The sequence below is a fragment of the Amblyomma maculatum genome, chromosome 2, assembly GCF_055883805.1.
Source record: "Amblyomma maculatum isolate TAMU_Amacu chromosome 2, ASM5588380v1, whole genome shotgun sequence".
Classification (NCBI taxonomy): Eukaryota; Metazoa; Arthropoda; class Arachnida; order Ixodida; family Ixodidae; genus Amblyomma; species Amblyomma maculatum.
The window spans coordinates 150,715,540-150,739,518 of NC_139345.1; the positions used below are offsets into that span (position 1 = coordinate 150,715,540).

General features: G+C 46.1%; 1 protein-coding gene across 1 annotated transcript in view; it reads right to left on the minus strand.

Annotated features, from left to right (window-relative positions):
* LOC146200173 (uncharacterized) overlaps positions 1-11,131 on the minus strand; it is a 41,959-nt gene extending 30,828 nt beyond the window's left edge. The window contains exon 1 of the mRNA XM_084595410.1: positions 10,995-11,131. Within this exon, the coding sequence (XP_084451536.1) occupies positions 10,995-11,052 (58 nt within the window). The 5' untranslated portion in view covers positions 11,053-11,131. The remainder of the gene's footprint in view (positions 1-10,994) is intronic.
* Between the last annotated feature and the right edge of the window lie 12,848 nt (positions 11,132-23,979).

Genomic DNA, 23,979 nt, shown 5'->3' on the forward strand with positions numbered 1-23,979 from the left:
GTCTCCATCAGTTTCCATCTCCGTGCAAAAGCTTTCGCACATAAAAGTTGGTTCTGGTACGTCAAAACCTCGCCATGTTTTACAACAGCTGCGTCGAGTGCGGTAACGAGAACGTGTCTATTTTTATGATTTATTCTGACTGTGAAGTATTACCGTCGACTTAACAGGAAATCATGAGGAGCAGACTGTAAATTAATAACATAAACAGGCGACCCATCGCTTTCATGGCATCCTCTACTTCCTTTTTCTACTTTTTACTTTGAGGCAGTGAAAGATTTCACACGAAAATATATTTGGGTTTAATTATGACATTATAACTTGAACAAATCCTTTGATTTTGATGTGTGGACTGCTGAAAAAAGGGTTAGCGCGTTTTGTTTTAATAATTTTAAGCACTTCTCAGTTTCCAGAAACCCGCTGTTAGTTTGGAGAATGCGCCTTAGCTATTTAGGGTTCTGAAGCCAAGCCATACAGGTCTAGATTGAATTCACGGCCAGGTCACTAGGGCTATTACAAAAAGAAAAAACAACAACAACAACCGGCGCCGGGGTATGCGTAAGGCGCAATGCGACCAGTTATGGGATGCCGAGAATAGAGGTACAAAGCAAACGCATCGCGTTTGTTTCCACGTACTCGACATTATTAGTAAATATGAGAAGACGAAGCGAACAAGCAAGTTTCCTACAGTAACAAAATCGCTACCCTTCTAGCAAGTGTGATGCATTGTTTAACCAAAGACTCAGAGCATCACAGAGCATCGGTAATTTTCATGAAAAAAACTGCGGCCATTCGTCAAAATTTTACCGTGCCTGCAATGAATGGACGCGGCGTTAGTGTCTTGTTGCGTCCTTACCGTCTCAATAACTTTAAACTTGAATGTAGGACAGTCGTTTACGTCGTTCTCCTGACAAGAGCCGTTGAGGTTCAGCCCAACAGCATCTGCGAATAATGCTCAGCAATACCTTTTGCTCAGCTTTTAAGGCCTCCTTGGAACTTGATTCAGCGGGAATCTCATCAGTGATACCGGTTCTAGAGAACAAACTTATAGAAGAGAATATGGGTGTGTTTGAAGAAGGACGGTAGTCGAGGCCGTAAGATCATTTTCGGTTTCAATGAAATTTTTGTTTGGATTGAGTCAATGCGTAGACATAAACGAATCACCTTAGATTTACGTGATACCCAGCAGTTTTCACCTGAAAAAATATTGCATCTCTCAACACGCTCTAACATTTTTCTTTTTTCATTTAGCAGCGTTTAAAGTTCGGAGCACGGCTGTATGACCAATAAAACTACTTTAAACATCATTGTTTATCTAATAAATCTATGCAGGAGGCCTTATGTCTTTGCAAAACTAGCAACACGTTTTTAGCTGCGCAGGTTGGGGACGAAAAAAAAATTGCAGACTAGCTTTATTAGTTTCGTGCTGCAAAGATGCCTATTTTAAACCCTCCATCTGGCAAGATACATTCAACTCTTGCCAATGAGCTTTCCTCCCCTGCATGCCGTTCATTTACATCGTTTTTCGTGAAAATATCAAGTTCTAGTCCAATAACGTTTTCCTCCGCAAAGCTTGAAAAGGTGCCAAATTTAGAAAACATAAATAGGAGTAACTGCAGTTTTAATGAAGCAAAAATCCTCATCTTCAATATCATAAAAACTTCCTCAACTGCATTGCATTAAGTTTTTGAAATTAATTATAGTCAGTACATAATTGAGTGCATACATCTTTTTGATCCTTTAATTGCTTTAAAGCACCACATCGTAGAAGAAGCCTCTGGAATTTGTATTTAGTACCAGCAGAACTTAGTTATGTTTTATATCTTGGAATATTCAAAGCCTTCTCAAAGATAGCAAAGCCGTTATAGCTTTTAGCGCTGCTCATATCTTCCTTAAATGGTACATGCTCGCTATTTAGCGGAAGTTCTCTAACAGACCGACTACGGTATTTACCTTTTCCTTATTTTATTTTCATTATGAGCTGTCTTGGCATGCAACCTTTTTCCACATTTATTATATCTTGGTGACGTTATACAAGATTTAGAATTAATATGCTTTAAATTTAATTTTTTGCACCTGCATTTATGTAGGGGGCGAGCGAAGAAAGCCTTGACTCTTCCCCACCCCCCATAAAATTTCAAAACATGTCGCACCTCAGTTAGGCACCCCCGCATGATGCCCTGGCAGGACGGTTAAGAAATTTTCGGGGAGATCTCTAAAATTTGCTCACTCTAGTCCGTGGAGTTCTCATGGTTCTACAGGGAACTGTCATTGGGAAAATAATATTTTGTTCAGAATGCAATATTATTATGAGGAGGAACCTGAGACACGAACAACTTGTAAATGGGATGCTGCTTTGTCTCCACACTTACGGCCCGGTAAAAATTCGATAAGGAATTTTGCAGCCGGTATGGCGATATCAGATGAGTTTGTTGTCCAGTGCTAGTCTGCAACAGCATTCTAAATTGGGGGACAAATATTACCCTTCGTGATGGTATAGCGCGGTAGCGGCTTGTGGCTCCCAAGGGTGCCTCCACATTGAGGAGTCGGTACAGAAGCGAAGTGTGCATTATAACGCTCAGGCGTGATCTCTGTTGTCAACAACGTATAAGTTCTGGTGGCCGCCGCATGCCGGTGCTAGCCAGGACAAATTTGACTTATCCGTAATAGGTCCCCCTCAACCTAAAATGCGGCAAGTGTGGCGACTTGTATCTTGTGTATATCTTCCCTCTATAAATCAGCAGCGGGGGCCCCGTTGGCGGCACTGCCTTCAATTCCTTGAACAAACTTTCACATTCAACCCGTATGGGCGGCGAGTATTTTTGCTGTTGGCTACGCTAATAATTAGTAATGCAATTAGTAATATTGTACTGTGATAGTCATCGCCATCGACATGCACCTGTGCGTTGTGCGACGAAGAAGAAGTACGCTGGGCTCGCCGTTGCAAGGTCCTGTCCTCACAGCTCTCCATCTGAGCGTCAATAAACGCCCTATTACAAATGGCGGAGGTGCCGGAAACGATCCCACCCAAACTGGAACTGCGAAGCCGTACACTACCCTCTACGACCGCCATGCAAGACACTTCGACGCAGCCGGCCGTTCCACCCACGATCATGTGTGCTGGCGTCGTGCGCCAGCGTGACCCTTGCCTGTTCAGCGGCACGGCCGATCAAGATGTCGACGACTGGCTGTCATCCTATGAAAGAGTAAGCACCTACAACAAGTGGGATGACTCATACAAGCTCAGTAACGTCATATTCTATCTGACGGACGTGGCGAACCTCTGGTTTCGCAACCATGAGGCTGACCTGTCATCTTGGTCGACATTTAAAAAGAATTTCGCGGAAGTGTTCGGCCGCCCGGCAGTGCGTAAGCTTCGTGCCGAACAACGTTTACACGATCGTGTTCAGCGCGCTGATGAGACCTTTACCAGCTACATAGAAGACGTCGTTGATCTCTGCAAACGAGTCGACCCGGCCATGCCGGAAGCAAACAAAATCCGCTACATCCTCGAGGGCATTTCTGAGGACGCCTTCCAGATGCTGGTAGCGAAAGATCCCACCAGCGTTAGTGAACTCGTGAAGCTTTGCCAGAGCTACGACGAGCTCCGCAAAGCGGCGCGCTTCTAGGCGCCGCTCCAGTGTGTGCGACGAAGGCGTATCCGCATTAGCCCTGGGTGGTTCGCCAACTTCTGAAGGGAGCCCGCTGAATCAAAAGATCAAAGATTTTATTCGTGAAGAGGTCGCACGTCAAATCTCACTCCTTCCCCATTTTCAAGACTCGGGCCGCCTCGTTCCTGAACTGGCTCCATCTTTGGCCCCTGCTATACGCCGTGTCGTGCAAGAACACGTCGCTGATGCCTTGCCGTCCAACCCCGTGGTGCCGCCTGTGACGGCACCTCTCACGTATGCCCAAGTAACGGCTAGGCCACCACCTTCGCCCACGTCTGGCTCCTATGTGCAGGTCCCTGCCTACCGTTCACCGCCGCATGCTGAGCCTTCGTTTCAAGCCCCACCCTCAAGGTTCCGCCCACATCCTATGAAACCTTGGCGTACTACGGACAACCTTCCGATTTGCTATGCCTGCGGTCGGCCGGGCCATGTTGCGCGCCTTTGTCGCCAGCGCCTCCAACCTTCACAGCCTGACATTCGATTTTACCCGTACGATACCGACTCACGCTCGCAAATGATTCCGCCCGGTTCTCAATTTGTCCCACAAGATCGCCAAACCTATACCACTCGTCGATCACATTCTCCTCGGCGCCGATCGCTTTCTCCAATGCTGCGACGTTCTACCAGCACCGTTGAGGGAAACTAACAGTCGCAGTTCCGGGGGCAAGAACTGCGCTTGTTTCGAATTCCTCAAGTCCTCCATGCAGTCCCGCTAATGTTATCAAAGTTTCTGTAGAAGGCGCCACAGTTCTCGCTCTCGTCGATACCGGTGCAGCCGTCTCCGTCATCAGTGAAGCGCTCTGCCGTCGAATTCGCAAAGTGACCACTCCGATTTCCGACTTTTCGCCCCGCACCGCCTCATCACAGCACATTCACCCCTCCGCATCTTGCACAGCCCGTGTGCTCATTCAAGACGTCTTGTACCCCATCGAGTTTATTGTTCTGCCGAACTGCTCGCATGATATCATCCTCGGATACGATTTTCTATCGACTCATCAAGCCGTTATTGACTGTGCTCGTGCACAAATTGCCTTCGCCCCCCTCTGTGATGCCCCCTTCTGTGATACCCCTCCCCGCACTGCAAAACTTCTGGTCGCCCATGACACCGACATTCCTCCGTTCTCTGCTGCCCTCGTACCACTGTCTTGTGAGTGGGTAACTCCTTTGACTGCGATTTTTACACCTTCCGAAGCCACCTCCCGTCATCCCTTCCTCCTTTTTCCGTTCGCTGTTCTCGAAATTCAAGACGGCAAGAGTGCACTTTACGCCTCGAACCCATTTTCTTGCCCAGCAGTCCTGCTCCGTGGCGAATGCATTGGACGTCTTGAAGAGCTTGATCCCAGTCATATCACCACTCTTGCTGACTCAACCCCCTCCTTCGACGTTAGTCTGTGCTCTTGCGATGTTGCGACCGCTTCGACGCCCTCCGACGTTTTCCAACATGCTATTGATGCTGATCTTCCACTTGCGCCACGTGATCAACTTGTCGCCCTCTTGCAGAACTTCGCTTCTTCATTCGACTTTCCTCAAACTGACTTGGGCCGCACGTCTGTCGTAGAGCACACCATCGACACCGGTAAAACTGCACCTTTGCGCCAGCGCCCCTATCGCGTGTTGGCTTCGGAGCGCCAAGTAATTGCTGATCATGTGGACGACATGCTCCGTCGGGGTGTCATTCGGCCATCCCACAGTCCCTGGGCGTCTCCAGTTGTGTTGGTACCTAAGAAAGATGGCTCCTTCCGGTTTTGTGTCGACTACCGCCGGCTCAACAAGATCACGCGCAAGGACGTCTATCCTCTGCCACGCATCGATGACGCACTAGACTGCTTGCAGGGCGCCGAGTTTTTCTCCTCGTTGGATTTACGATCTGGCTACTGGCAGGTGCCAATGGCTGACGCTGACCGCTCTAAAACTGCCTTCATCACACCAGATGGATTATATGAATTCAACGTCATGCCCTTTGGGCTTTGCAACGCCCCGGCCACATTTGAACGCCTCATGGACACTGTGCTTCGTGGATTCAAGTGGCGAACCTGTCTTTGCTATCTCGATGATATCGTAGTCTTTTCTACCGATTTTCAATCCCACCTGCTCCGACTGAAGGACGTTCTCACTTGTCTCGCTACCGCCGGCCTCCAACTGAATCTGAAGAAGTGCCGCTTTGCTGCTCGCCGACTAACAATTCTAGGTCATGTCGTTTCTAAGGATGGCATTCTTCCCGATCCCACCAAACTTCGTGCAGTTGCCGAATTCCCACGCCCAAAATCACTGAAGCAGCTACGAAGTTTCATTGGCCTATGCTCCTACTTTCGCCGCTTCATCTTAAATTTCGCCTCTATTATTGCTCCTCTCATCCAGCTCCTCTCCGGTAGCTCCGACCTCTCCGCATGGACACCTGCTTGTGATGACGCCTTCAACACTTTACGCCGTCTTTTGGTTTCGCCTCCCATCCTCCGCCACTTCGACCCGAATGCGCCAACTGAGATTCACACTGACGCTAGCGGTATTGGGATAGGCGCCGTTCCCACCCAACGCAAACCTGGTATCCGAGGCTATGTGGTGGCGTACGCAAGCCGCACCTTGACCAAGGCAGAGTCCAATTATTCTGTTACGGAAAGAGAATGCTTGGCCATTATTTGGGCCATCGGCAAATTCCGTCCGTATGTCTATGGCCGACCATTTTATGTGGTCACTGATCATCACGCTCTGTGCTGGCTGGCGTCCCTCAAGGACCCGTCCGGCCGCCTTGCTCGCTGGGCTCTTCGCCTCCAAGAGTATGACATTCGTGTCATATATCGCTCAGGCCTCAAGCATACTGACGCGGACGCTCTTTCGCGCTCACCGCTGCCTCCCTCTTCGTTGCCTGATGAGATCTGCGCCTACGATTTGTCTTCGCTTGCCACTATTGACATGGCCACGGAACAGCGGCGCGACCCGTGGATATCTACACTTCTGGACTTTCTTTCAAGTCACTCTCCAGGTCGTCTGTCTCGGGCGCTTGCCCGCCAAGCTCACCATTTTTCAATTCGTGACGGGCTGCTCTATCGCCGCAATTATCTTCACGACGGAAGGAAGTGGCTTTTAGTCATCCCCCGTCATCTCCGCGCCGAAATTTGTGCTGCTTTCCATACTGATCCCCAGTGCGCCCACGGCGGAGTGTTGAAAACCTACACGCGCTTGCGTCTACGCTTCTTCTGGCGTGGAATGTACCGCTTTGTCCGCCATTTTGTCCGCTCCTGCCAGTCTTGCCAACGCCGAAAAACTCCTCTCAAGTCCTCTGCTTCGTTGCAGCCGTTGCCCTGTCCTGCCCGTCCGTTTGATCGTGTCGGCATAGATCTATACGGTCCCCTTCCTACAACTTCAGCTGGCAACCGCTGGATTATCGTGGCAGTGTATCATCTAACCCGCTACACTGAGACATCATCATTGCCCTCTGCTTCCGCACGCGACGTGGCTGCCTTTATTCTGAAAAACCTGGTTCTTCGCCATGGTGCCCCTCGCGAACTGCTCAGTGACCGCGGACGCGTTTTCTTATCAGACGCTCTTGAGGCTCTCCTGAAAGAATGCCGCATCATACACCGCACCGCTACCTCGTACCACCCTCAGACGAATGGACTGACAGAACGTTTTAACCGCACTCTCGGTGACATGCTGGCTATGTACGTGAACACCGACCATTCCAATTGGGACCAAGTTCTACCGTTTGTTACTTACGCATATAACACCGCGACACAGGCCACTACTGGATTCTCTCCATTCTTTCTCCTTTACGGGCGCGAGCCACCCTGTACTATGGACACACTTTTTCCCTACCGCCCTGACGTTTCCGAATCTTCCCCGCTATCCGATGCCGTCACGTACGCAGAAGAATGCCGTCAGCTCGCCCGCTCTCTCACAACAGAAAATCAGTGGCAACAAAAATACCTCCGTGATACCGGCGAAGCTTCGCCATATCTCCCGGACACACTGGTGTGGCTCTGGGTGCCCTCCACAACCCCTGGCCTTTCAAAGAAGTTTCTTGCTCGCTACCACGGGCCATATAGGGTCCTCCAGCAAACATCTGCAGTCAACTACGTAGTTGAGCCCGTCACGCCCTCTGCGGACTTGCGTCGCCGTGGTCGTGAAACAGTTCACGTGAACCGATTGAAGCCATTCTATGACCCCGCTGTGCTTTCCGCGCCATAAGTCGCCAGGATGGCTCCTTTTTTTACCCGGGGGGAAAATGTACTGTGATAGTCATCGCCATCGACATGCACCTGTGCGTTGTGCGACGAAGAAGAAGTACGCTGGGCTCGCCGTTGCAAGGTCCTGTCCTCACAGCTCTCCATCTGAGCGTCAATAAACGCCCTATTACAATATAAATATTAAAAAATACAAATTTATTCTCTTTCAAAAGACATTTCTTCTCGACAGCAATCGTTGTCGTAAAACGCCTGTATGTAAAAGCACTGGAAGTATAGCACGTGCGGAATCCTTTTTGCCAAACAAACGGAAAGTGATAAAATACCAACCACGGAAAGTACCACGCAACAAGAGATGATATCTCTGGTACCATTCAAGGTCTGCTTGCAGGAGCTGTTAGGAGTAAAGCCTGGGTAGGCCTAGGAGAAATGGGTGAACGGAGAAGGTCAGGGGGCGGGACTAATTGGAAAGTTGGCGTGAATAAAGTAACGGCAGGCTTTTGATCATGTCTATTTTTCTTTACGAAAACTCTGGTCTCGATGCACTTCATGCAACATAAAAAGCCGAGGAATGCCTGCCAGATGCGATTTGATATTTCACTTGTCCAGTGTTCAGCACAAAACGGGTATTCCGGGTGTTCAGCTTTTACATGTCTTTCCGTTAGGAACACCTCAGAGTAATACTGTGGTCGTTTCAGACCTGCCTCACATCAAACATTCACTTGCGATAAATTTAACTATGCCTTGAAAAACGCGCTATTAGGACAATTTAATGTGGCCACGGGAAAGCGCGTAGCTGTACCAACTGCATCTACCGATTCTTACGTAGAATCCGCCTTTTCGGCACCGCACTAGACAAATAAATGACGAAGCGTCGTCTTCGTAGCATTCCATTGGTGAAGAAAACTTTAAGAAACTTGCATAAATGGAGACGGCAGGTTTCAAGGCGGTTCTTCGCTCATTAGTGGCGTGCGCATAAACTGACAGTCCGAAGAATTCATGACGAAAAGACAGATCCAAAGGCAAACCAACACAATACCCATAACAAGCCAAAAAGACAAAAACAGCCTCCAGTCATGACTTTATGGCTATGGTTATAAAGGCTTAATGAGACTGCGTAATGACTAGCCACATTACTCGTAGTCCGAATCCAACTGATTGCCAAAAATCCAATCCAGAATTCACATAACAAATTAATACCTAATGTAGTCATGGTAAGTTGAATATATTGCCTTAATGACAATGCATATGACTTGCGACATTAGTCACAGCCCTAGTTCAAGTCATAGTCAACAATTCAATGCAGAATCGTTATAATAAACGAACCAAAACCAACGCCAGACGTCCCTGTGTTTTTTCACATCACAGCATGTAACGAGGTGAAATGGCATCACCTGATTTTTTTCCCTCTAATCACCATTGAGAAATTCGATGGCCGCAGCCGACACAAGACAACAAAATTGGAGAGGTACCGAGGAGCATTCAACTTGCAGGAAGTATGGTTAAACTGAGGGTAACGATGACAGAGGCTCTATCATTGCAGCCGATTACTATTTGACATCAACGTCGCTTTAAAAAAAGTTCTTTAAGCAAATACTGTAATGAAGGGAACAGTACTTTGATATGCGATGTTAAAAGTATTTGCTGTGCGTTGATGGTCAAATTAGCCTAAATTAGGCTTCATTTTGAATATCATCGCTCCTTTATAACATATTGGGGGTACTGGTTTATGTAACTGACTGGGGATAGTTTCACAATCCCTATACGTTTTCTTTAGCTTCTCAATGGGTCCAATGAATTTTTGCTGTCATATTTCTATTAGCTAAAATGAAATGCAGACTTGTTATTTACAGTGATCAGCATTTTCATTGCCTAGAAGGCGGGCGTAGTATTTCGTGGTATGATCCATAGTTTATATACTAACCCATATACAATACAAATATCATACTGCAATATTATTTAAATATTCTGAAGTAGATATACTTTTATTTGCAAACTGTGCACTATGACATTATTGCACATTAAAACCTACCTTTCACTTCTCGCACCAAATCCTATTTTACGCCCATGTCCTTTGAATATGACATAATGTGGTATACGAAGTTTTGGCCCGCGTGCTATGCCACAGTCGAGGCGACATCTTCTGTTGAACATTGAGAAAGAATGAGGAATATGTTTGTCGTAAGACCCGATCTTGAACGTCAATACTAGCCTATTAGTGGCACCGCCACAGCAAATACCATTTTAAGGCGCAATATTTACATATATTTGAGAGATTCAGCCAACCGGAGACGCACTATTGTAGGCGTATACTGGATGCCAGCTCCACACGCACATTACCACGACTATGCCAGCACTCTTGCGAAGGAAAGGTCCTTTAAATACTAAAAGACGTCTACGGTAGAACGATTCTGCTTCCCTAGGAGTCTCTATTACAGCAAACCGTGAAGGGAGCCGACAAGACCAGCAAATGACAATTTGTGAACGAGTAATTTACACGAGTACAGTAAAATAATTACAGAAATCAAAGAAGAGGGCACCAATTTCAGCAGGTACGGCATGCATAATCAATGACAATATCCAGCTTTGTATTTCAAGTGGTACATGGAGACCCTCGAAGTCACAGCTGGAGTGGCATCAAAACATTTTGGTCATGAATGTTCTTGACAGGACGTATATGTACATGCACAACAAGCAGAAGAGGTGATTTTAAAGTACGAGTTACCTTTCCAATTCTTAGATGCTAGTCGAACGTAAAATATTCGATGTGAATCAGCCTCTTAGAGAGGGAATTCCTTGCACATTGCTTACAAAACATTCTTACGGTGCCTGCTGCCATGCCAAAATATCAGCCTGCCTTGATCTCTCCATCGTTTACGGTGCCCCTGACGGGATTTGAATACCTCCCACATTGAGAGACGACCAAGTTTAACGGGACTGACTGAAATCATCAATAATTATTTCCTGAATTTCTCTTTTCGCTAATGATGAACTTCCTTTTTCTGATACTTCCACTTTGGACTATCAGTGGACATTCATTTATATTTTAGCGAATGCGTGCACACAATTGTCAAGGATGTCTGCCTGCAATTAGATCATTTCGGGACATTGCTGCGGAAGACAAGAGAACACTGAGGGGCCGTACCTGCACAGGAGAGAGCGAAGGCAACGATTGCCACAACGCAATGGAATCCAGTACGCATGGTGAGTTCTGCGAATTGTTATCTGGATGCAGCAACCAGGCACAGCCCGAGACACTGCCTTATATGGAGGGCGGAGAGGCGGATCCTGCCCTTTATATCTCTTGACTCCACAAACCTCCGTTAAGTGCACCTCCATCACACCTAATAAGCACGCTACGTGGCACTCGGTATCACTATTTTGTCGCGGTTATCAGCTTCGCTAGACGCCAATTGGCTTTCGAACAGAATGCATTGACGTCACTCAATTAAGCCGGTCGTCCAATACCCTGATACCGATTGCAGCCTTGGCGCAAGGTTGCTCTATTGCGATGTAACCTACGTAATCCTTTGGCACTCAGTTACGTGCTGGTTTTTTATATCCAAGATGTCAGCTTGCACCGGGCACTTATTCTTAGTTCCACTTCTCTTGCATTATAATGGTCTTTTATTTCTCGTCACTTTTTTTATAACCGTCACGACATTTCTTGCATTTTTTAAGGTCTGGTTGTGCGGGAAGCTGTTAAGTGGTCAGGTTTCTTGAGATAAACCCCCAAGCTCACTTCGTTTACTGCAGCTTCTTCATGTTCAAATAAACAAATAGCCGATTACAATTATTTATCTGAAATACATATTACAGCGGCAAGTCGCAGCCTCTAAAGTGTAATTGGTGAAGTATAGGCAAGCAATTAATCACTGTTATGTAAGTTCCCTTAAAACGTGTAATGCCAGAGTACAAATTCTTTAGGACAAGAATTACACGACTCTGTTGCAAATTGTCGCCCGTTACTTGTAGAGAGATGAACTGTCACACTGAACACTTTCTCAATGTAGGCTTTGCAGGGAAGGGAAGGATTACAACGTAAGAGAACCTTCATGCCTGGGCCACATGTACAGTCTTTGGGAAAAATATACAGCCCAAGGGTTTCGCTTCTAAACCCCGCAACGGGGCTCAGTAAGCATCTGTACCGTTCGGAATCTAGCAGACGACTAATCTAGTTCCCATTCTTCTCTAGGCTTACCTATATATCCCAGTATTGCTTCCAGAGACTTAGTTAGAGCGCTTAGAAGCGAACCCTTTGGGCCATATATTTTTGACAAAGGCTGTACAGCCACCCTGATTTTTAACAATATAGCGCGAGCATCGACCAAAATGCTGGTCAGCGCCTTATAACGGCGATAAGCGTGCAACACGGCGAGAGTTCGTGCATGCGCAAGAATGTGAACGTCGCAAACAGATATTGTGACAGGGCGTGTGTCTGTGATCCGAACAGCGTAGCAGAAGACGCTCTCTCTTCATGCGCGTGCGTGAACTCTCGCCGTGTTGCACGCTTATCGCCGTTACAAGGCGCTGAGCAGCAGTTTGGTCGACGCTCGCGCTATATTGTTAAAAATCAGGGCGGCTGTACATCAATGCTAGTGCTTCACGTGTCCTAGAAATATCGCCTGCGGCAATTGCACTCCGAATGCGTGAAAGGGCTTGACGTATTTTTATCTCTTACGGTTTAGGTGGATGCTTGTAATAAACCAGTCAGGCGCAGAGGTAATCAACCACAAATTACAGTCACCGGGGCACCATGAAAGATAGCGCGCCGGCGAAGTTCCGGCAAGACACTCAGGTGCGGTGGCGCTGAAGTCATTGAGCCGTCGTCAAACTGTGGACTTGTGCATCACGCGACGTGCGCAGAATAAACAAAAAAGGTGGGAGATAAAATAGCATACAAGCGAGCGTGAACTTGACAGCTGAATTAGCACCTAAGCCATCGAAGTGTTAAGCCACATACTAACGCTGTGCATCACCGTCTTCGTCGACTTCCATTCGCGCGCATGTCAGTCCCGAAAGAAGACCACGCAGAAATTTGCATGGGCAGGCCACACGTTTTGCAACTGACCGCTTGATAAAGAAGCACTAAGTACAAATCAAACGCTCTCTTAATTTTGGTATTTGAAGGTTTCTACCCCAGGTTGGAGTAGATTTGTAGTGACCTAGAAATTACTCCCATGCTTCCGAACGCAGCTATGCGCAAATAAAAGAAAGATATAAAGCTTTCTCAACTTATGAGTTTCTGATAAATATGTGTAGCTTTCCATAACAGCCGTATGATTCTGCTCGAGCGGGGTAATGACTCAATTAATATTTCCTTATTACACTTTATTTGTAGGTCAGATGGGAGGAAGGGGGAGTCAGTCGCACTGAGGGACTTCTATCAGCCACGGCCAGCTGCACGCGCTAGGGTTTTTCCAGACCGCTTCAAATCGCTGCTGAAAGAGCAAAGCTTGTTGCCGGCGCTCCATGCATAGATACGGCGCCTTACACCTCACGCCTCTCGGATAGCAAATGCCAATGAGCTCAGGCTGACTGATTTGCCAAGCCGCTCAGCCTCTTCATCACCATCAGGAGGGCTATATTCCAGGCAGGGCGAAGGCCCATCCGTAATCTTCCAATTAATTCGGTCTTAAACTGGCGGCACCCACTCAGCCACTGCATACTCCTCAACCTCAATTTCCCACCCAACGTCCTGCCTTCCCCTGTTACGATTTGTTTCCTTGAAATCGAATTAGTTAGAATTAGCGACTGCAACGTCATTACCTCGAGTTATTCTCTGACGCATTCTACATGCTTTCGATGTCTTAATGTTACGCCTACTACCTTCCGTTGCATAGCCTTCTGCATTGTCCGGTATGCTTAGCTTCGCAATGTTGTTTTTTTTTTTATTGCGAAACACTCATAGTATCGTTAGGGACGGGCAGTTGTCTTGCTTGTGCCTGACCCTTGATTGGCTCCCCAGTTTGCGACGTCACAGCCCATGTGTCCTGGTGCAGGTAAATAAAATAGTGCTTGCACATAATATCATCGGACTGACTAGGTGAAACCTCGCATAAAACACAGCAAATTCAACCAACGCTTGTATGTCTACTTGTAAATTCACTCTAAAAAATGCTGTTGGACCGAAGTAGATCGAAGCCAAGAATATGCCTTGGGAAGCAAGCACGGAACATCCTAACTATCGGCGCAGCCGATCAACCCACGTTTGGACCAGAGCAATCTCTCGCGTTGGGCATTGCGCGTCGTCGTCTCCATCAGTTTTCATCTTCGTGCAAAAGCTTTCGCACATAAAACTCGGTTCTAGTACATCGAAACCTCACCATATCTTGCAACGGCTGCGTCGCACGCGGTGAAGAGAACTTGTCTAGACATTTTTTACGATTTATTCTGACTGTGTAGTCTTACCGGAGACTTCATAGGAAACCTTGAGGAGCAAACTATGAACTAGTAACACAAAAATGGTACCCGCTGCTTTCATGGAATCCTCCACGTAATGTTTATTATGATACTACAGAATACTCTAGCATCAGTGGTATTTTCAAAGGAATCCTTTTTTTGGCACTCTCCTGAGATATATCCACGGCTTCATGCTCTGTGTGCAATCGACTGAATTAAACATAGTGAAAAGCATAGTTTCAGAGCCGTCTTATAGAACGGAGGACCACGAGAGAGCGGATGCGTGATATATGTGATGACAAATGGGAACTGTCGTAAGGACGGCGGTGAATCGGCACTAGCTCGAATATGACCACGAGTGATGCTTCTCTGCAGCCTTTTCGCTGTCACTTTGCCACGCGCAAAACATCTCCGACAGGCCCATCTTCTTGCCTTAGTTGAGGCCCCTAATCGTAAGCTGTAGATCACTACTTGTTTTTACACAAAGTGACTGATAGTAGTCGTCAATTAATTCAAATGTATTGAATAGTCCAGAAGTCCAACTTTCTAAAATTGTAACCGAATGTTTACAAAGTCTGAAAAATGTAATTAGAAGTAATCGATTACATTTAACTCGTAACGGATTACCTAAGGGATGGGAATTAGTTTGGTGATTGTTGAAGCGACTAGTAGCCATAGGCAACTACTACTGCTTGCTGATTTCACACGTCATGCGTTTCCACATCATAAGCGTTACGAAAAAGCCAACGCATGGAAGTTTGCTTTTGGAACACAACGGACAACCGCTGGAACGCGGCAGAGGGTAGAGTAAGAGTGGGACGCATTAGCCGTGCTGTCCGCATTGAAAAGGAAGATAGAGGTAGCGGCAGTACACTAGACAGTCTATAATGCAGATTTAGCATTACAGCGATGAGTGGTTGCAATGAGTGTTGGCAACCCACTGATTACCGTGCTCAAACATGCTCAAAGCGCTAAAAGGAAAAAAAAAAACCTGAAAAATTCGTTTCTGGCGTAGTTGCGTAACTTGCCGCATCAGCTGTTCTTCCGGAAAAATGTGGGATAGAGCAGTGTGTAAACGTCTGCCACACAGTGATTAGGTGTAATTGTTATCCCACTTCAGACGGCGTTCTTAGCGCAAAAAAATACACACGCACACGAGAGAAGCTGCAGCTGAAAACCATCTAGCCCGTCTACAATTTCTTTTAAACCAATTGTTATCCCGCTCCCGTGATAGCCCTGGAAAATTTGTGTGCACAGGGGTTCGTCAGTAATGCACATAAGTAGAGTTCGTAGATCTGATAATTACACTGAAGTAGGTTGGTGGCGCCGACTGCCTCGCTGTACGAATCACTCGGTGGCTTTATTGATGAGCCCAGCGGGAATGTCTGTGGAACGCCTTCTTCGAAACGCAAAAGTATTTACTGCTGTCACTATTGTGGCAGGTTTTGTTCACATGAGCGTCTCCAATACGTATCTCACCACCGCAAAAAGAATGGAGATAGTAAAGAAAATGAACTACGACTCTTTTCCTTGTTGCTCTGACAAAGCTAAGTGCATACAAATCGTGTTCGCACATCTTACAAATGCGCAGATAAGCAGACCTACTTGGAAATTATTACAATTCTAAATAACTGGTTCCACCGCAATCTAAAAAGGCCGCCGATACTAACGTCTCTCCTTTATGATCATAAGAAAAACAATATACCACAACTGGCCTTGAAACTTGAACGTGCATGCCGTTATTCGAGCATCAGGAACGAGGAAAATAGCAAAGCTCAATATCTCCGCTTCTCCCAACGAGTAGTTGTTGACCATGGCCTAGATTAAAAGGTCTCCCCACCATTTTAAGCCTCATGTGCCAACAAGGGTTGCAGCTTCAGAATGTGTGGTTTACCGGCTGATGCTGTTGGAATTTCTAAGAGCATAAGTGAATCTTCTAGCGGGCGAAAAAACGAAAATCACTTCTTTCTCTAACTGCCAGACATATGACAAGTAGCATTGCAACTGTTCCAGATTAAAAAGTAAGAATCGATGTGGCTGTGGATTAGTTGTGAAGGAGAGGTTATTAATTGTTACAAGTCGGGTTAGTGCATAAAATGAGGCAATTCTTGTGTATTGAAATTGAACGCGTAGTAACATGATCCATTCCCACCGCCATCAATGCGGTTACTAACCATTATTCTTTATTAAATCTCGAAATTCCTACTGCGTATCCTTTAAGCGGTTTACCGCGGCAAAGCTTTATCTATTCAGCCTATGTTACGAAGCTGAATGGTGAGAAATCTGAATGTTGTACAGGGCATTCGACGTCTCTTTTTGTACTAACAATTTTCACATGAAAGAACGGCATAATGGACATTTCTTTCAGGACAGCATCTCGTATACAAAGAAAAAGGTGACATCTAAATTGAAGTGCTTGGGAAAATACGCTGTACGGATTAAAGGCCGTTGATTTCGTGGAAATGCATACTGGAAAACCCGAAACACTCTCCTACATAGGAGAGAGGCATGGACGATACCGGCTTTGTCAACTGCGCTGTTCGAGTGCACAATGGTGATGATAACGAGCTCAGGTATTTTCAGGCGTCGCCTACAAAGTCATCCCAAAAATATCTACTGAGGAGGAAATAATGGGAATTCCCAAATACTATACTGACGCCTCTAGCTTTGTTGGTAGGTTTATTAACTTTTGTTTCAATATAGGTGAATGCTGAAGCCGGTTTTCTCCTAAACGAATGTCATATGAGCGTGCAATGATTACGAAATAAATAAAGAGGCATTAGAATAAAAAAGACCTTTTAATGCTCAGTATACTTTCCTCTTGTGCAGAGCGTTCAAGCAGCTCATTTGGGATGGAATGGCACCATCTGCGTAGCTTCCAGCTCTTTGAGGCAAAGATTACGTGGAAAGAGAGCCACACTGACCGGCAACCGAGGTAGGCCAAAGCGCGTCGTTCGAACATCGCGGGCTGCTTTGTAGGCTCGTTTCAACCTGCCTGGTGCGCACTGCTCGAACACTCTACACAAGGGTGTCGTGCATTGTACGGTAAATCCTAGGTCCTGCTATCCCACAATTAAGGTTCGTTTGTAAGCGTCAACCCTAAACAAAACTTAGGTAATTCATACATAGACATTATCATGTGTACGCTGAGCTTGTTAATATGGAATGGCAGCTTCATACAATGATCTGTACGTTTGTGATATTCTGTTCTAGCTGTAATTTCAGCAATCGAATGCTTGAACGAACTGCCGGCTGGGATGCTGAGCAAAGAAGCCCGCGTAATGAAAGGAAACATTGGCAGATCAAATGCTACGTGCAGCAGGGCGTCTTCAGCTGCGGCACTTCGTAGAAGAACGCTATTAAGCACCTCAGTCTTGCGGAATGCATTTCTTTCGAGAGTAGAAATATCAATCGCAACAGCGGAAGTGAGCAACCATCGAACGGCGCTTCGCGCTTTGGTCGTAACGCAATAAAGGCGACCATGCGGCCGCTTATCCCCTGCTTGAGTCATGCGCCGCGCTTTTTTACTCCTGATATGCGCAGGTAGTTGAGTCATAAGGGGGGAACGCTTGCTTGAAGTTCCATTCACCGGTTGCGCACTACACGACTGGTCTGTTCTGGGAACGCGCTTGAAGATAAGATAAAGGCTTGCAAGTGTGGAGGCAGAGCAAAATTAACGAAAGCAGACAGTCATTTATATTCCTTAGGCTATTAAACTGACTCTCGTTTTACACATAGTGTACAAATATTATGACGTAAGCGCGTCTCCAAGGGGAGTTGTCATCGTCAGTGGCGTTGCTAGTTAACGTCAGCATCGGAGTTTCTCATCGTTCAGAGCCAGCTTTTTGGAGAGCCATATTTAGAAAAGAGGCCGCGTTTTTCTAGTGTATCGCTAGGAAAATGGGGATTTCTTTATAATATACATAGAACGGAGGCCAAAAGCCATTGATGTGAAGAAAAGCACAGAGATTTTTTGTGTCGAGCAATATGAAATAATGATGCAATTGTGAGAATAATTTATTAGAAATACGAAGAAAAGAAAATGCCTGTAATGGGACCTTAGCCCGTTATACTAAGTGGCATGGGCAGAGGCTCTTTATTTTTCTTTCCTTTTCATGCCTCAACATAATATATGTAATGGGACCTTAACATACATCCTCTGAGGTTTTCGTCTGGTGCTGTCATTTTTCTCATAATTACTAATCAGTTATCTCTACAATTGCAATAACTATTCAAATTAATTAACACCGAACAATTCTCTTTCTGTTGTTTACGTGGCTACTCGCTGCCTTCGAACATACCATGTGAATAGTTTTGCACTTCGGTGGTGCTCGCCATGGCTAGGTGCGTTATGGCCCTGGGCCCGTATTTTTCGGCTAATCTTCAGCACCAGTATCAAATTTCTTGCTGCGGCTAGACGCTCCTCAATGTCTTTCCCACCAATGATCTTATATTGATAAAGAAGCATATAAACTGCGGCTCACTCGTTACAATAAGGCAGTCAGCAGTTATGCTCTCATCTATATTTTTGGTAGTCCTTGTTTTCCGTGGTGTCGTCTGATTTAGAGGAGGAAAATTTGAAAGGACTGGAAAATTGGTAGAATACGACAATGGTGAACAGCCGTTGCATCTTTAAGGACTCACTGCCCGTTACGCAGAGAGTTCCAAATGAAAATTAGTGCGCTTGGTGCAGAATTATGCATGGTGGATTCGGACCCATGCATCACGGTGATTCAACTTATGCACTACCTCTGCATACAATATAGGAGAGCTTGCTCTGTAGAACGCTGCCTTATTTTCAACGGGGTACACAATGTTCAGCGGATATTGAGGAAAAATGTGAATAGCGACTCCCAACCATAAGGTAAGCATAAGTGTTGAACCACGTGGAAAAAAAATGGCAAATTTCTGCAGGAGGTACGGTAGTGTGAGTATGTAGGCACAATGAACGGAATGATCGCCGTAAGCTTTATACACTGATAGCTCTTATTTTGTTAACGGATGAACTTCGGATTGTCGCTACAGTTTTACAATAGTAAAAAAGGAAAGACCCTCAAACCTCGACATGAATCGTTATCAAGAAGGGGAAATCTTAATATGGTTGCCACGATGCACAAGTGCGACTGTCGTTTATTTTCTTGGCACCCAAACTGTTTTTCCAGGATGCGTATGTCATGTAGACTGCTACCAAAGCTTCATCGATTATAAACATAATAGAGCAATGAACTGGTCGCTGCCTCTAAAGCACACGTCACATTTTCATTAGGAATGCGTATGCCGCTGACAAAGCGGGCGAAAGGACCACAGAAATAACAAACAGGAGCGTGCGGATTGTGAAACTGCCGCTTGCTTTACAAAAGTAGTTACACGGTTTCGGCATCTGCATTTAGCGCGAGGATGCCAATCTCAGGACGATGAATGTGGCAAGTCTGCAGCCAGGTTACGAAGATTTGTTTACGCTAAAGAGTGCATGAAACCTTTTCAGGAAAGGTTGTATGTGTTTGGTTGCTGGCGCGATGTGGACGGCATTACACATAGGCGTGTTTCTTCGAACCCCTGGATGCGAACGGAGAGCATAGTTATAATGTTGCAACGAAGGAGATCAAAAGCTCAATAAATATATTTGTCGCCTTTAAACGCAATGGTGATAGTAAATTAACCGGTCATAATTGCACACAATTTCTAGTAATACATTCCAGAGCATAATTGATGAACAAGGATATCGACCAGACATACACCATATTGGGAATTCACAAAGGCACAACACATGCCTTTGTTTCATCAGGGATGCTTATAAATTGCATTATATATGTTCATTCCGCAGTTAACGGTTCGGTAAGAAACCGTTCACAGGGTAGCCGAATCTGGTGCTGTGCATTGGCTTCGCAAATCCGTGTTCAAAAGAAGTACTCTGCCGAGGAGACTCGTATATAAAACAAAATACCACGCCGGAGTTGCTCAGTGGCTACGGTGCTCGACTACTGTTCCCATGAATGCGGGTTTGAATCCCGGCCTCGGCGCCCGCTTTTCGATGGAACAAAAAAGCTAGGCGCCTGTGTCCTGTGTGATGTCTGTGCGCGTTAAAGAACGCCAGGTGGCCGAAATTTCCGGAGTCCTAAACTACGGCATCTCTAAAGAAAGCCTGAGTTGCTTTGGGACGTTAAACCCACAAACCAAACCAAACTAAACCATACCAAACCAAACCCTATTTTAAAACTCCTTGCACTGTAATTGAAATGTTGCTTGTGCTGTACCTCCTTAAATGAAAAATAACAATAAAAAACGAGAATTAAATGAGTTAAAGAACCAAAACAAACTTTGATCATTTACGTTAAGTCAAGACAATTGCTGTTAACCTTGGCATTAGAAAAAAAAAAGGTTATTAATGGCGAGGTATCTGGCAGCGATATTTGGTGGTTAAGCTATTCGCGTTTCATTGTTTACTGAATGCCGCATTAGCAAGAGATGCGGTGCATTACAGGGGGTTAGGCAAACTTGTACAAAGTATAGAAAGGGGAAGGGGGGGATAAGGTGTCGGCTTATAGATATGATACCAGCTCTTCAACTTTCCAACAGTCCAGGATGTGCTTAGGGTCTGCAAGAAAGTGGTTGTAGTGGAGGTTCAGAATCGCATATATTCCACATTTTTTTGAGCTAATGTGAATCGGAATTGTTACAAACAGGCGTTTTACTTATAGAGATGGCGCCATCGGCGTGGCAATACCAATTTCGCCTCACATCGGGAAACAGGTGAATAAAGCTAACTAGTAAGCACGTGAACAAAACTGATTGTCTATATTTATATGAGCACATTTATGTGCTTGAATGCAAATATATATTTATAGCCGGCGGTAGAAAACATGTCGCATTTCACAGTTTCCAAATTGTGAATCCTTTTGGCGTTGCGCCTCAACGTCCACACGCTACCTTTTTGACAGCGTCAGCTGCAAAGCGAAATGTATGATTACGCATTATTCCGTGGTGTGCCTGCCTCAAGTTTCGCCCTCACCTACCGGCCGTGCTGGCAACTGATCGCTGCTGCTTTCTGCACAGCGAGCGGCCGCGGTATAGGTGCGCCCCATTGTGACATGTAGGGGCTGGTGTCTCTTCGTGCCGGCATGCAACGCTATATATTTCTCTTCGCTTGGACCTCAAGAATGGCTACTGGCAGATAGAAGTGGCACGGCCGCTCGATGGAAGCGCACTAGGTGCGGCCTGCTACGTCGCCCGAAACCGGCGGGAGGCGCCTACTTCCCGTCGCCACCGCCGCGGCGCCACCGTTCGGGGACAGCCGCGCGCGGAGAGCTGCGCCTGGCTGTGCTTTCAGGGAGGCGTGGGCGTGGTAGAAGCCTTTTATTTTGAGGATATAAGAGCTTCACACAATTAGGCAACACGAATTAGTATATAATGTCATATCTAGTGTGTCCATGTCAGCACCTAGCGCTTGCTCGGCAACGATGCATACTGGAGTGTACCCCGAAAAACTTAATGTGACGGTGGATCAAGGCCACTCGATTGGAGAGCTCGCATTACCGTGATGTTGCATTCGGATCAAGTTGTTTGTAATACGAAAATGTCACCCGGCTGTGAACAATTAGAAGCTGTTCAGCTGCCATGGTAGCCTAATGCATAAACACTTAACTATTACCCATTCCGTGGGTCATTTTCATACCATTTACTCATTCCTGCATACAGCTTTTATACACAAATTTACGTAAACCTGTTCTAAGCTGACAGCGCTATCCAATAAAAATATATTGTCCTACTATGAGCAACCTCTGTGAAAATGCGACATGTAACCACCCTTTCTATCCCATTCTGACAAATGTTACGTTGGAAATAGGAAGATGTTTGTTAGGTCAAATCTACATGATAACCTGGGATCTCCGACTCAGTTGGAGCCCTTAAACTTTTTACGCCAGAAGGCTATCCGTCATGGCTTCTCGCATTTCGCATGACCGAACTAAGCGCGCTTCATAGAGCCGGGCTGCCTCAAGGTGCTATGTATATGCGCCGAAAGTTTTTATTACCATTTTTATTGGCTGCTCGCAAACCCGCACAATTTTTGCTAGTTTGTAATTTTCAATGGAAGAACGCGCATCGAGTGTGCCTATTGTGAAACTCTTAGCTGCGATCACAAGAATGTTCACGCTTCAGAGCGCAACTGCAGCCGAGATTCAGCGAGCAGTCGAGTACGCTTATTAAATGGCCACACAAAAAAGGAAGAAAATTACCAATCGCAGACGGAAAACCTTTTATGAGAGAGGTTTATGCCATAGCCATAAATGTCGCTCCACTGTTGAGTTGACATTTCCAGCCCAGCTCGCTATCAGTGGGTTATATAAAAAAACGCTTCGTACCGTTTTCTGATATGTCCTCGCAACATAACCTGCGAGAAAAGCTTCTGGTGTTACCTCATCGTGTTCATCTGCTTCACAAAACATCGTTAAAAATCTTAGTTCACTGGCCAGCTTCCTGGTAGCTAAATAGGCTAAACAACGTGACGGAAACACAGGAAAAGAGGACGGCACAACTAGCGCGGTTGGGCCGTCCTCTTCTCCTGTGTTCCCGTCACGTTGTTTGTACTGTTAACCTATAATTGATCACCAACAAGTCCAATCTGCTGTCCCTTGTAGCAAATTCAATGGCAGCTGATAGGGCATTATGCTTCAGCATCCGGACTTTTAACCTCAGCGCCGCTTTCATTTCAGAGGAAGCGAGTGCATTTCCACTCCTCGATACTGCCTTTGTCTGAAGCGAGCTCAGCATATAAAATTTGAGGGTCTCTTAGATGTCTCTTAAGCGGAGGACGGCGAAAGCCTACCCTCGTCCTATCATTTGCTTCTCATCGTTTGCTACAGTTCGTCATTTCAAGTCGTCGTTTAATATATTGGTCGTTTCCCAGTCATGATGAGTCTGCCTGCGTAGTCATTGTAGCCCTTACCACTCATAACTAAGCAGGTTATTCATTTAGAATCAGCAGTGGTCATTACATGTCATCCTTTCACATATTGGTTATTTCGTAGTAATTAGCAGTAATGATGAGTCATGCCTAGCTATATTCATTACCACACATCGCTAAGGACTTGTACTCATTTCTAATCAATTGCGGTCATTACATGCCATAGTTTGATATACTGGTCATTACAAATCATTTTAGTCATTATTACCCATTATTAGTCATTAGCATTAGTCATTACATTTATCAATGTCTATTTAAAACTTTTATTGATTACCTATCACCATCAATAATTTTCATTCTTAATCTCCCTCTTTGCACGTCCGCTTTTGCGACAGACACACCAGTGTACAGATGCGACGCACAGATTACAGCCACAGCTTCTGCGCACAGATTTCCGCTACATGAGCCTAGAACGGCTTTCGCCTTAAAAACAAACGCATCCCGTCTCAACGTTAACGTGCTTGCACACGCGCACACAAAATTTTGCGTTTACCACGCAGACACGAGGCGAACGTGTCCTGAAAGGAAGCAAACCGCGCGCTCAGAGCCGGCGACCCCGGCGGCGACGTGTCCCCGAACAGTGGCGCCCTCAGCAGAAATAGCGGGCGCAACTGTAAACTCCCCAAGGACGCGCTTGCCTATTGACGGCGGCGCGACGCAGCAGGCCGCACCCAGTGCGCTTCCATCGAGCGGCCGTGGAAGTGGTCTAAAGCGACAGAGAGAAATCAACATTCACCCCCCCCCCCCCCCCCCCCTCTTACGGCCT